Source organism: Peromyscus leucopus, chromosome 11 (genome assembly GCF_004664715.2).
Source record: "Peromyscus leucopus breed LL Stock chromosome 11, UCI_PerLeu_2.1, whole genome shotgun sequence".
Classification (NCBI taxonomy): Eukaryota; Metazoa; Chordata; class Mammalia; order Rodentia; family Cricetidae; genus Peromyscus; species Peromyscus leucopus.
Window position 1 is genome coordinate 55,847,092 of NC_051072.1, and position 15,161 is coordinate 55,862,252.

General features: G+C 45.2%; 1 protein-coding gene across 1 annotated transcript in view; it reads right to left on the reverse strand.

The window, feature by feature from the left end:
- Positions 1–500: 500 nt before the first annotated feature.
- The window catches only part of Cmya5 (cardiomyopathy associated 5), a 67,179-nt gene continuing 52,518 nt past the window's right edge, over positions 501–15,161 (reverse strand). Inside the window, 4 exon segments of the mRNA XM_037209549.1 lie at positions 501–1,413; positions 7,158–7,331; positions 10,296–10,395; positions 11,523–11,656. Coding sequence (XP_037065444.1) covers positions 1,167–1,413; positions 7,158–7,331; positions 10,296–10,395; positions 11,523–11,656 — 655 coding nt within the window. The 3' untranslated portion in view covers positions 501–1,166.

Sequence of the window (15,161 nt, forward strand, 5' to 3'; positions counted from 1 at the left end):
GGGAAGGAGAGAGGGAGGGAGGAAGGAAAGAAGGAAGGAAGAAAGGAAAGGAAAGAAGGAAGGAAGGACGAAGGGAGGGAGACAGAGGAATGAAGGGAGGGAAGGAGCAAAAATAACTGAGTATATAATATTAAAAGAAAACCTTAAATATAATTAAAACATTGCCATCATGGAAAGCAAGACCAATCAGCTCTGCATGCCTTCCAGGTCCAGCAATTCCACACACAGACTTTAGGGAGATTTTGAGGACTTTCAGGATACTATCTAAAAAACAAGCAAGCATATTTTTTTCATGAAAAGAGACATACGTCCTGATGGCTGACTCTGAACAACTGTCCAGGCTCTAGGGACTGAGAGCATTTTTATTTTTTTAAAAAAAGTCTCTGTGCAAAACTGTCTAATGAGAATCAGTATTAGCGCTACCCTCCTCGCTTGTGACGGGCATCTTCTCTCCACTGTGTCCTGGTCCAGAGAGGTTGGACTAAGTTATGTGCAATAAGTTCATGCAATAAGTTTTATTTTATAAGATTCTAGACATTTATTTAACAAAATGGAAAGCTCAGATATCTAGTATTTTTCTACATTTGAATTTTCAGAGAAGTCGGGCTTATATTCTACAGCATACATGATCATAAAAGAATTAATTGTAAATTTAGATCAGCTAAAACATTTTCTCTAATGACTAGGATTCATTACCCTTTAGTGAAGTGAGGTGACATTTTCTTGTGGAAGAAATCTATGTCTCTTTGTCAGAAGAGACGTGCCGTGCCACTAACTAAACCTTCCCTCCTCTCCGATCTGGCTGAGGGGGATTTGTTTGACCGATAAAGCAGGCGGAAGTCCATTTCTCTGGGTTTGGTTCCCGGGTCCAGTATGACTCCTTTGAATTTAGGAAACAACTCCAACTGTGAACGGAAGGGCGGAGGCTGTGTTTGCAGCCTCTCCACTCACAGATGGTGTCCCCGGCTTTCCTCACATGCTGACCTGGCCACTCTTTGCTATTGTGAATGCGAGTGTGTGGGAGACAGAGGAAGAGAGAGAGAGAGAGAGAGAGAGAGAGAGAGAGAGAGAGAGAGAGAGAGAGAGAGAGAGAGAGAGAGAGAGAGAACAACAGCTCTCCACCCCAAACTTGGATTCTTACTCTTCTAAACTCTGAACGCTCAGGATCACTTGTGCCGGACAGAATCTGGGGGCTCTATGCCCAGATGCAGGGTACATTTCCCAGGCTTCTCCAGGGCGAAGGCGGGATGGACGCCTTCACTGAACCGATGCCTCACGATGAAGAGCAGCTGTCCACTCTCCGCGTTTATAAATAGAAGTCTCTGGTTGGTGTAGTCCAGCAGAATGCCTACTCGGGCGGGGCGCTCAGTCGCGTGTACCTCGCTTACGATGCCACTATAGAAAAACGTGTACCTGAAAGGAAACGGAATGAGAAATTCAATTTTTAAAACCTTTGGAAATCCTTAAGATTTGATAGGGAAAAAAAAATCACTTGGGAATAATCAAGGTCCTTTGTCAATTCAGTTCACGGTGAGCCCTTCTAGATGCTGAAATGCATAGCTCATCCAGCAGAAGTACATTCAAACCATTCTGCTCCTTCCATATTAGGGGGCAGTCCCAGAATAACCAGCGTGTGCCTCCCTGTGATTTTTCTCCACATTCTAATTCTTTCCCAGCTGCCCACATGTTTTAACTGCCGCATTCATGGTGTGTCATTCTTTTGAATAAACTCCTTTGAGACTGCCATGTATTTAAACAGTACTGTGGGCTTGCCTTCCATACAACGTATTAATTTTACATTTTTAAAGATTTATAGGTAACTTACATAAGGGCCTTTATGAAGCTCAAGAGTAATGCCATTAGTTCTTGCCAACTTTAAGCTTTGAATAGGCCCCGCTCTGCCCAGAGTTCCCTCTTTTATCTCTAAGTTTTCAGCAGCCAGGGGGAGCTTTGATGTCACGCTCCAGAACAAATATATTCACACGTGTTGTGCAGGCATGTCTGCGTACCAGGTTCCTCTCTCGGTCCTCCGGGGGGGGGGGGTGTGGGGACAGACAAGTTCACACTAGGCCATCAGGAATGGGCAGGACAGGAGTGGGTGGGAAGAGGAAGGAGAAAGCTCAGTGGATAGCAGCAGGAGCAGAATGGACATGGATGAGGGAAGGAGCAGTCGCCATCTGCCCGGCAGGTTGGAGAGGACGTGGGACGCTGACCATACATCTGGGTAGTGTACTCAAGATGGCAGAGACCCCAGGCCAGGCACTAAGGTATTAAGAATTGGAGTTCTGGGTGATTCTTGTTTGAATAGAGACCAGCAGTCCCAAACAGGGATCGTAGCCACTAACTACATCTGGCCACTTAAAAAATGAACATTTTAACAATGTATAAAATTCAGATTTTCAGCCTTACCAGCCACAGTTTGAGAATAGCTGTGACACCATTTTTCTATTATTGTAGAAGGTATTACTGTACAACACAGGCCTAGAGCAGTGGTTCTCAACTTCCTAATGCTGCCACCCTTGAATACAGTTCCTCATGTGTGGTGACCCCCAACCACACTCATTTTCATTGCTACTTCATAAGTGTAATTTTGCTACTATTATGAATCATAAAGTTATCTGTTTTCTGATGGTCTTAGGTGGCCCAGCAAAAGGGTCATTTGAACTCCCCTTTCCCCTGCCAGGGGTTGGGACTCACATGTTGAGAACCACTGGTCTAGAAGATTCTGAATGACCCAGTGAACTGATGCCCTTCACCTGTGGCTTGGAAAGTCCATATTCCCAGAAGGCCAATCACCAATCAGTATCAAGGCAATCCCCATTATGGAGGCAAGAGAAAAAGACATCCCTTAAAATCTTGACTCCATCAGTCCCACGCATCAAATACCCCTCAGGTGCCTGCCCTGGGGAGATTTCTCCCAGAGTCCTGGGGAAGGAGCTACACGTAGCTGGGATACTAATCTGAGGAAAAGCAATTGAATCTAAGTACATGAAGCTCTTTAGTTCATACACTTTATTCTTCGGAGTCAACATCTATCTATATAGCTTCTTTTCTGTTCTCATACTTAGCTCCTTTCTTGCCTGATATCTCTCTTCATTTTTCTGTTGTTCTCTCTAAATTCCATCTTAATTCTTTCATCTATTCTTCCCCATCTGGTTCGTCTCCATCCTCCATCTCGTTCCTTTAATCCTCTCTAGTTCCTTTACCCACCTCAAGTCTCTGAGATTCTCAGTTATAGACCCATACAAAGCAGCATTCTTTGGCCAAAGCAAGGTCACCCAGGCTTGAATTCTTACAGGGTCATAAAGCCAGATAAGAGTTAACCTCAGGCAGTGACTGTCAGGCTTTCTTTTACAACCCAAAAGGGAAGTGCTAAAGGAGGTGGGGTCAGCTAAGAGTTTAAATCGGTTAATACATCAGAAAAAGGGAATTCATGTGCTCAAACTACATTCCTAGAAGTGGTTAGGAGTCCACAATGTTAGTATAAATCAAGATTAAAATAAAACTGCCTATGTTTCTTTAGGAGTCGTAGCTGTCTCTGTAGAACTCAGCTGCATCATTTTCTGGCAGGGTGGGGGTAGCTAGGCAGCCTGTGTCACAGCTTGATGTACCTGGTACACAAAAGACCCTTTTGTTCTAACTTAAAAGTCAAAAGGGAAGTCTAGAGATGCCATTAAGGAGATATTATATATATATATATATATATATATATATATATATATATATATATATATATGAATGAAAGGAGGGTCTGAGCTTAATTTGCACAAGAAGCAAAGCTATGTACCTAACATCTGCCTGGCCTAGGCTGTGTCTCTGTATGGATATTTACCTTAATTCCGGAGACTAACAGGTGGTCTGGAATGCTTAGTCTGTCTGCTGTTTGTCCTTGGATGTTTGAGAGGTATCTCAGATAAAATGCTTTTGTCTGGAGCAGGCCCTGGCCTTGGATGCTAGCTAAAGGAGAGAATTACAGAAGGCAGCCATCTGATTCTAATGCTGAAAAGGAAAAACAAAAGGCCCGGAAGAAGGAAGCCTTTCCTGGGTGACTGTTATCCAAATTCCTTAATTGCATATGGAAAAGCTATGTCCAAAGAACAATCAATCCACACTGTTCTAGGAATGGAAAAGCTACAATAGCACGCAAGAAATTCATTGCAGGAAAAAGGCTTAATATTTAAGAGCCAATATCACCAAGACTCCTTGAACCTTGGCTTTGTCCTCTGGAAGGCCCTTGGCTTCTTCCAGGTATTAGCTTTTGCCATAGTCAGCTGAATTCCTACTTCATATTTCTACGTCCCACAGCACAGACAGGACCTGGAGTACATTCCCATTTCTACTGTTTCTTTCTCAGCACCATTCCTCACGGTACTCTTAAGGGAGGGTACATGTGATTGTCACAGACCTTTGACTCCCCGGGCCTATGTGCTCCAGTCCTGGTCACCGGCCTGTGCAATGGAAGATGGTAGGTTCTTCAGGACATGAGACTTCATAGAAGGAAGTTAGGCCACTGGGGAGTCCTTTGAAGGGGGTAGTGAGACCATGACTCCTTCCTCTTTCTTTTTGCCCGCCAGCCTTGCTGAGGCCAACAGTCTTCCTTTGGCATGTGTCATTACCGCCAAGGTCTAACACGCTGTCACAGTCCTAGATCAAGCAGGCCAAGTGACTGGGAAAAGAAACCGGGGGCTAAAAGGAAGCATTCCTCTGCTAGAGTTGGTTTTCTTTAGTCTTGCTTGGGCATGAGCCCCATCGCCCCCATTTGCCTGTTCCTATTTGGGACTGCTGATCTCTATTCAAATAAGAATCATCCAGAAGTCTGACTGTGACTATGATTCTCAGACTGCCTGCTCTGGGGCTTCCATCATCCTGATCACAAGCTGATCTAGGCTCAGCCAGACCCTTTTTACACAGGAAACAAATTCTCCCCTCCCTAAGCCTGGCCACTACATCCTAGTTTCCCTTCTTCTCTGTGTCCTATAAATGCCCCTCCACCCTGAGTTCTGATACTACCAGAGATACCTGTGGATTGATTTTAGAAGAGGGAACGATATGATGAAATAATGTTTAAAAACTCTCTCTAGCTGTGGCAGGCAGGGCAGTGTGGGCACAGCATCATGGTTAGGGTAAGACTGGCAAAGAACACGAGGGGCCTTGAACCAATACAGCAAAGTTAAGAAGGGCTCAGAATGCAACCAAGACCATCTTCATGCTTAGGTTCAACCAAGAGCCATAGAGCTGGTTTAAAGTCACTGAACTAGAATTGAGAATCACAGGAGGACTTGCTGCGTCACTCTCCCAGAATCCTGAAGGTCGTGGGGGCCTCATATGGCACCATCAAAGCATGAAATAAGGGCACCTGAGATTGGCCTCTGTGCTGCAACCACAAAGGCAGGTGTATTTGCCTCCCAGAAGCCCACACTGAAAGAACCAATGACCAAAGTTATAGGAAGAATTTGTCACAAAATCTACAACTCCGTTTTCTACAAAGTCCTAGGAATTTGTGATTGGAGGGTTGGAAGCTACCCTTTGGTTTGTGTTCTAAAGTATGTAAAAGATCATCATCATCATTATCATCATCATCCATCATTATGATTACCTCTACTGTGGGGGGCACTTGTGTGCCATGATGCCTGCGTGCCATACACAGAGGTCAGAGGAGAGCTTTTGGCAATGGCTCTTTCCTTTGGCCAAGGGTGCCGGAGCTTGGACTCAGGTTGTCTGGCTTACGCAGCAAGGACTTTCACCCATGGAACCATCTTACTAGCCTGAAGATTGGCGTTGAATGAAATCAACACCTACCTTGGGCTCCTATAATTTGCTAACTGTGAACTGTAGGCTTAAATGATTTTAAACTCTGGGCAAGGGCTGAGCCCTTCAGCGTGGCGCAGCACTGAATATCAATTAACCATAATTGCTCTGACTCAATGAAATGTGACTTTAAATAGCACTTGGAGATGGCATCCTTATGAGCCATCTCAGAGAATCAAACTGTCAAGTAGAATGTGTGTGGGGTGAGCCGGTATGTGCAGCTGAAGAGATGCAAGATCCCAGGCTGGGGGCCTTTTCTGAGAGCTCAAAGCAGGAGTGTCCAAGGACAGCTTCCTTTTTAAAGTCTTGCATCTGAATAATGCTTGCTGCTTGGATGACATATTACAATGCCAAGCTCTTCCTTGTCTCTGACTTAATGTGATCCTACGAGCCTAAAAGGTAGTAGGCCAGGCCTCAACCTTACTAAGCCTTAGTGCATGTCAACGACTGGTAAACCAAGGCCTTCTGAGATAGACTAAATGCATAAAGAATCGATCAAAGGGTTAACAAACTTAGGGAGAGTAATCAATAGAAGGCAGAATCAAGGCTAAGGCCAGGATGAGAATCAGACCATCCTGTAAGCACACTGAAATCACAGCATGTCACCTGAGCCCTTGAGTCTAACACAGGTTAATGGCTTTGACTATGCACCCACCAAACAGTATGAATAATAGAGACCAGGCATTGTTTGATAGATCTATCTACAAAGAGACAGGGAAAAAAAATATCTTGGTATGTGACAGCTATTCAGTCTCTCTCCAATCTGCCACATTAGTGCAAAAGTAGCCGTAGACAATATATAAACAAATGAACATGACTGTTTTCTAATAAAACTTTATTTACAAAAATTGAGCATGGGACAATGTACTATAATTTGTCAGTTTCTGTTCTAAGTCGATGCTGGGCAGAGAGCTGGGGAGATATCTCTTTCTCACCCCTGCCAATTCCTTCTCTGTAGAGGGAGCCCTTTGAACATCATAGTGGTACTTCTCTCCACGCTGGGATGAGTTTAGAAGCAAAAACTGCCAGATTCTTCTTTTCCTTTGTCTTGGCTGGTGAGGGGACATAACACCCTTCTCTGCCTCTCCAGAGCCAAGCTGAGCCCCACAGAGCAGGAAGGCTGCTGGCTCTGGGTGGCTGGGTCTGTAGGGTAATGAGGTTGAATATAAGATGCCCTCTTGTCTGGTTTCTGTGGTAATGAGAATGCTTTAACTGCCACACCCTTTATGTTTGCTATCTTACCTAGTTTGGAAGTTGGACAAGGACATGACAAGCTCCTCATTAGGTCCCTGCCTAGACACTGTAAGTGACCTTTGGGTTAAGTTAAGGAAGGCAGGGCCCCAGCTTACCTCTGTGGCTCAGAGCAATGCATGTACCATGAGGTCTCCCCTTGTCCCAGGGCACCAGCCCTCACAGCTGAGCTGGAGCAGATGCCGAGTCGATAGGCTGGACAGTCTGTGACTGTGGTTTCCCAGTAATGCTGGCCACAGGCAGGCAGCTCCTCCCCCAGCACGGAGGGGATCCTGTAAGCAATGATGATCAGCTGAAGGTTATCACAGAAATCACCAGCCTTTACCCCAGGAGCATCAACCTTACCTGCCCTTTAGGCAGGGGTCTATCTTCAGAAACTGCTGGCAATTGACTAAGATACCATCTGCTCCTTATGCTCCTAATTCTGGCCAGATTGTCCCAGGATTCACCAACCTCCAGCATGCATTTGACATATGCCTGCTGTCTTATGCATGCACATATGGCACATTGTGTCTTTTAAAGGGTCTGGGAATCAGGTGATGAGGGGTATAATGACAGGGAGGAAGAGAAATGCCATGACTTCTGCCCTTAGGGAAATGGAAGGGATACAATGGAGGCAGGTGGGAGAACATGGCTTACAAAGTGTTCTTCTTCCCAAACCTGCAAATATAAAAATGGAATCTCCAGAAAGTTTCACATTTTGGGTTTTTGGCACACGGGCTCACTATGTAGCTCACCTTGGCCTCAAACTCGGTGACGCACCTGCCTCAGCTTCCTGAAGGTCGGGGTTATAGGTGTGTACAACCCAGTGTAGCCTTTCAAACCTTCTAGAACTGAATTCCAGTATGAGCTGACCTTGCTAGTGACAGTGACCCCACGGGGCACAGCTTTTAAATGTCAGGACAGCTGGCAAAGCCAGAGCAGAGTATAGAACCGAGCAGCGTGACCAGTGGCTTTGGGGAGGTGCTCCAGTCTCCCTGGCTGCAGGTGCCGCTGGGAGGTGAGTTCAAGGCCTCTTTCTGTCTGACTGTAATTATTTTGATCAGGAGCACAGCGAAACTGCAACCATGGACAAGTGACCTTGTTTGCATGGGTTGCTCAGGGTTGCTGGGAAATGGCTGAGACAGCAAGGAGGCATTTTTAACTTCATAGTGTTGCTATTCAGTCAGCACTCCCTCTCTCTCCCCTTGAACAGATGAGAAAATGATTAATACAAGCAAATGTACTTCACTTGCTCTATGTCTTTACCCAATAACTTCATTTCAGAGAGATGCCAACTGACAGGCTCTCACTCCCTGGAGGAAAGCCAGGCTTCCTGGTACTTATGAGCTAATTTTCATGCTAATAATTAGTAAACAAACTGGAAACATCCCCGTTTCCATCAGATAGCATCTATGAACTCTTAAAACTCCAGTGTGCTTCTTTTTAAAAAGAAAGTTTATCTTTTAAAATAAACCCCATATATTTCTTTTTTCAAGATTTGTTTTTTTAAATTATGTGTATGTGTTATTATGTGTGTGGATATGCGAACATGAGGGCAGGTGCCCACAAAGGCCAGCAGAGGGCATCAGATCCCCAGGAGCTTAGTTGCAGGCTGTTGTGAGCTGCCCACCGTAAGTGCTGAGAACCTAATTCAGATCCTCTGCAAGAGTAGCAGGTTAACCACTGAGCCTCTCTCCAGCCCCACCGTTCTTCACACATTTTTTGAACTGGTTTTCTCAATCCATGAGTAGGTATAATTCTTAGCACCTACAATGTTCCAATCCTTATGCTAGATTCCAGGGATTCAAAGAAACCTAAAACAGGACTGCTGTTCAGCAATTATTTGTGGTTAAATGACGAGTACACAGTCTTATAGATAAAGATCAGAGGTTCTGGGACCTGGGGAACACTTGGTCATTTCTAGAAACAAGTAATATGTAAATGTGGCAGTGGACAGTTGAGCATCAAGATGGGACCAGAGTACATGCAAGTTACTAGGAACTGGAGTGATGTTGTTACTGCTACCAGCCTACACCTGGGCATATCAGTGTCCTCTGCAGCAAGTGTTTCAAAAGCTTTGCTGCTATGGAACAATCTTTGCATGCTGTAAATATGTATTACTCTCATTGGTTAATAAAGAACTGACTGGTCTATAACCAGGTAGGAAGAGATTGGGCAGGAGAGTCAGATGAGGAGGACACTGGGAAGAAAAAGGGAGGAGTCTCAGGGTCCTGAGGAGACACCACGAGATGCAGAGCGAGCAGGATGGGAAGTACATAGATGAGGTAAATGAGCCTCAGGGTAGCAGATAGATGGGTTAATTTAAGTTATAGGAGCTAGCTAAAAACAAGCCTAAGCTATTGGCCAAGCATTTATAATTAATAAGTCTCAGTGTGATTATTTGGGAACAGCTGCTGGGACACAGAGAAATTCCATCTATACTTTGCCCATATGTTCTCCCAGTTGGCATTTCAACCCTCAAGATAGCCGAGGGAGAAAGAGAGGGACAGAGACAAGAGTCAGAGACAGAGAGCAAGCAAATTGCCAGGCAGTCTCCCACCCATCCCAAGATTTTGGTTCCTGTTTTCTTTAATGTCACTGACTTGTTTTGTTGTTGTTGTTGGTGGTGGTGGTGGTGGTGGTGGTGGTGGTGGTTTTTCCAGACAGGGTTTCTCTGTGTAGCTTTGGAGCCTTTCCTAGAACTCACTCTGTAGCCCAGGCTGGCCTCGAACTCACAGAGATCTGCTTGCCTCTGCCTCCTGAGTGCTGGGATCAAAGGTGTTCACCACCACCACCCCGCTAATGTCACTGCCTTTTGTGGGAGCTACTAGAGAGCAAGATTCTGTGGCCAGACCTAAGAACTCAATAAACTTTTCTGTTTCTACCCAAGTGGTTGATACCTGGGTTCCTACTGAAAATAACAGAATTATTACTGGATTCTGTTCTTCACTGAACCAGAGATAATACCTGAAAGCAGCCAGTATTTTGGTTTTGGTTGAAATACTGACTGCTTTAAGGTAAAAACCATCTGCACTTATGGTCCCAATAAAAATACTGACACTTGCTCCAAGTTGTGAGCTTATATGCGCCGCTGCACACTTCATAGTGAACGCTGCCTGCTGCACATGTGTTATATCCATCGCATAACTGAGCAATCTCATTAAACTGAGAATGCACTCAGCTGATACAGAACTGAGGAAACTGATCCTCTACTACAGCTGAGCATCAGCCCAGCTATGGAGGCTTCTTCTTACTCTGTCAGCCGTCTCCTCTCAGAGAAGCTGATCACCGTCCCATTCGAGGAGATCTGGAGAGCTGGGTGGGCCGTTTCTCTCAACAAAAGGAATCTAGTTCCTGTGGAAGAACATAAGAAGATAGCACTATCACCAGCCCGATCCATACACGGCAAACTGTAGGCTCCCATTCTCCTGAAGTCAAAAGTCCTGACTCCATACTTTCAATCCACCGCTGAAACGCCATCTGTGAGCGGACGCCCTGGGCTGCGGAGGGTGGGGGTGGGGGTAGAGGGGGTCTATGCTAGGCAATGTGTCTTCCCTGTAGCATCCACGTCACCTGGAAATGAAGACCTCACCCTGGACCTGTTGAATCTGAATGTCTACTTGGACAAAATGCTCAAAGATCTGAGTGTGCTTTAAAATTGGGGGCACAGTAGGATAGCCAGCCTGTGGAGGATCCGATGATGGGAGGTGCAGGCAGTGTACTGAGGTGGTGGGAAACGTTCCTAGACAGGCAGCTCTCCTTGCCTACAACTCAGGCAGGCCCTACCCACATCCCAAACAGGGCATACATAGCACAGTGACTTAATGTGGCCCCTCAATCTTGTGTCATCTGTAGACCTAGGATGAGGCAGCATGATTTCCACCTTCCCATTCCTCGTTCCTCATAACTGAAATCAGCCAAATGTTTTTATTCTCTGGGGATGTCCCCCCCAGATGTTACTGAACTGTTCTATCACCTATTCGAATTATTCATTTGTTCATTCATTTGTTTGTTCATTTGACAAACATTAATTAGAACTAGGACACAAGTCAAACAAAACTGGAAACCTGACACAGAGTTCAAAGGATAACAGAATGAGAAAACCGTTTCTGTACATCCCACACCTACAAATTATAGAGCATTCTGAGTGAATCACAAAGCACCTGGGAAGACTTCTGAGCCCACAGATGCTCCAACCCGTCTCCAGATCAAACCCGTCCATTTCTCTGGGGTGAGACCAGGGGAATCAGTATTTTAAGTACCCTGGCCGGTTGTCAAGCACAGTAAAGCTTGGGAACCTCTGAAGAATGCAAATAAAAGAACCATCTTGTTGCTAGATCAATCTTGGGACCTCCTGACAAATCCTCTCACTGACAGCAGGCTGGAACTTTGGGGAGTTGCCTTGGGTGTCTCCCCTGGATGGCAGGAGGGGAGGAATGCAAACACCCAGACATACCAGCTCTGCGCTAAGCGGAAAGTACCTCTGGTGGAGATGAGGGCGGCTTCGCTCTGCTCACTTGTCCCGAATGCATTGATGGCTCTCACATAGAAGAAGTAATTGTCATTGGGTTGCAGGTTAACTTTCAGCTGGAGTCCTTTAATTCCAGAGAAAGATCTAAATACAAAGGGAAGATAAGTCTGGATTAACGTCATGTGACTAATACTTCACTTCTGTAGGAACTGGACATCTTTCATTACCAACAAATAACTTATTTTCTTCCCTTTCTAATCAATGGATTTAGCAAGACTTCAAAAAAAGAAGGAAGGAAAAGAAAAAGAAAAAAAGAAAAACCACCATTATTCACTAAGATTACTTGACTGATTTATTTCTATTTTCAACCACCTCTTGTTCATTATATATCTTCTAGAATATTCATCAGGACAAAACCAGATACCATTTTGGAAAAAAAAAAAAGTTAGAAAAAAAGAAAAGAAAAAAACACTAGTGATCCTGTGGTTAATGAGCCCCAAGAACATGTTGTTTTCTTAATTGATTTTGGATGAGATGACAGTTTTTGAGTAAGATGATATGGAGTCTGTTTACAATACAAAGGACCCCAATTAGCTCATCCACAGATTCAAATTATGAAAACCTCAGGGTGCTTGATGATTTTGTACCTGGTGGCGCCAGTGCCAACAAGGTTAGCAAGACTGCAGCTCTTCAGAGAAGACAGTATCTTTTTAAAGAAGCATAATCTTGGCAAGAAAAGAGAATACTAATTGCCGCCTCCCCAAAGTCCTCAAAGCTGCTATTATTCCAAATTGCCCACTTAAATTAAAGGGAAAGTGTACCTAAGTGCCATTGGCCTGCAAGTGAACTGTGATAGCCCAACTGTTTAAACAGAGGAGAACTTGCTGGTTTTGAAGGTAGGGTTCTCTGGACTTGCCAGTGAGCTGGAATGGCTTTGGGTTTCTCTTCTAGTCCCTACTTTGTGGGATAAGCTGGCCTCGAGCATGGACACAAGCCTACAGGCCTCTCTTCTTCAGAACGCATTTGGAGTGGCCCGGAGACTTGCAAGCTGCATGACTTGCTGATGGAGTTGCTGTTAGCCTGGCTGCTGGAGTGGAGTCCTTTTCCTGGAGGACTTTCTCTGCGGTCAGGAAAAGAAAGGCACCCTGTTCTAGCTCACTCTCAGGGCCGTGGAATTTGTTGCTGTTGTTATTAACGAAATGTGCTACAAAAGCATTAAACTAAGATTTGTCCCCCATCCCAAGGGGATTTCTCCATATTTCTCTACTCGATACCTGTTGTAGAGAATAACAAGAAAAAGAGAAAACGCATTGTAGATTCAGAAAACAACCTACTTTAGATCACTGTCAGGGTTGGGGATCGAACCTGTGCTCTCCCACTGAGCTAAGCTGCATCCTCAGCCCTAGCTTGGTAGAGCGAGCAGAGTGCCACCACACAGCCCAGGCTGGCCTCAAACCAATTCACAATCTCCTGGCTGCTGCCTCCTGGCTGCTAAGATTAAGGGTGCTAAGATTCTAGGCTAAGACATCTGAAGCCTAGAATGTCTTCAAGAGAAACCAACGTCTGTATGGAATGCAATCCTGTCCCTACCCCGTGATTGCAAAGCACAAAACTCATGGTATGGTCCTCAGGAAGGTGGGGGTAGGCAGCAGGTTGGTTCTGTAATTCTGCTGGTCAGTGCCTGGAAAAGGTCAGCACACACTCCTCAAATGATACTGGTAGTTATTTCTGGACCTACCACCTCTCCAGGCCTCCAGAGAGCAGTATATTTAGCTACACCGAGGAAGGAGGGGTGAAATTGAGCCATTTGGCCCTTAATGACAAGCTGTGCTGCAGTTCATTAGTGGAAACACATGTCCTACAGTGGCGAGTGTAATTCCCAACTAATATTCTAGAATATTAGTCTAGGGCAGATGCATTGCTTGTCTTATTTAGGTTGACAGCCAAAGGAATGTTTTAAATAAACACTGATAACAATCAGTAATAAAATTATTGTTTTAATACACACACTCAGCATGAACTGAATTTTACACATCATTCGCTCATTAAATAACTATGGATGGACCACTTATCATTTTTGCAGGCCCCGTCACCCTGGAGCCTGAGGGGGAAGAAGGGGCAGGGGAAGGAGAGGAAACTTTAGCTCTAGAGACTACACATAATACAGCAGCCTTGTTTTGTAATGGCCCTGTTGTTATACATCAGGAACATTTTCTGCAATCTGTCGAGGAGAGCAGACGCCACGTATATCATTAACTGCACACCATGCGCCGTGACGTGGGTAAAGTACAAAGATTATAGGGCGCTGAAATCAAACCCCAGCATCCCATCCTGCCTTCAGCACATGAGATGGCCACACAGCTGTGTACAGGGTCCTCACCCTGTCTGTAAAATAAAAGCACCAAGCATAGAAACAGAAGATGGGATGTGAAATGTGGTGGCCTTTACTGTCCCAAGTCACTGTCTCCCGCTCAGGCACCAGGACAAAGGTCAGAGAGATGTGCTTCGCCCCGTCTCCTTCCTTACCAAGACATCACCCAAGTTTTCAGGTCAGTCATGACTGTTCTTCAGCCGAATGAAAACAAAGTCTGCGATCTGAAGAGCTACTTATTCCCTTGTGTAGCTTATGACTCTGTTACCTCAAAACCAAAGACTGGTCAGGATTGCCACCGAATCCCCATGGGGCTTGACCTAGATTACAGTACAGTTTAGGTTCACAGAACATGCAGACTGAAGCGTCAGAAAGCGAATGGAACCACAGTAGATAGTTGCTCCTTAGTGAAGAAGGGATGCTAGCTGAGCACGGCGGCACACATCTAAAACCTCAGTATTCAGAAGGCTAAGATAAGAGAACCCTGAGTTCAAGTCCCAGCACGTGCTATAGTTAGACGCTGTCTCAGTGGCGGTGGGGGTGAGGTTATACCAGTAAGAAAAGTGATTAAGATTAAAAGTCTAGAACCAATAACAGGATTCGAAGGACAATAAAGAAATGGCTCAGATGGTCTCACTTTGGGTCCTTGAGTGTGGGATTTCTTCACGTAGGAATCACAGAGCTCTGGAAAGCAATGCCTGTGTGAACAGATGATGAGGTGATGTGACCTGGTGGTGAATTGACAATTGAAGGCAGCCTGGAGTTCGACTGAGCAAGCTGCTCCCAGCAGGTGCCCCAAGGACTCTCAGCTGCTCATCTCTCCAGCAACAGGACAATTATTTGTTAGGTTCCTCAGCCAGAGAGCAGAGACTGAAGAGACCTGCAGGCCACAGGGCTGCTTCCTGAATGAAGGACACTGTCTCCTTCTCTCTAGTGTTGGAAAGATACCGGGTGAGAGCCAGCGGAAAACGGTGTTTAAAGTAAGGAAGACTGTGGTGTTGTGTTCCCCGAAATATTGTGCACACTAATAAACTTATCTGGGGTCAGAGACAGAACAGCCACAATATTAAACACAGAAGATAGGCAGTGGTAGCACATGCCTTTAATCCTAGCATTCCAGAGGCAGAAATCCATGTGTTCAAGGATACAGACAGGCATGGTGACTCATGCCTTTAATCCCAAAAAGCAAGCCCTTAATCCCAGGGAGTGATGGTAGAAAGCAGAAAGGTATATAAGGCGTGAGGACCAGAAACTAGGAGCATTTGGCCTGGTTAAGCA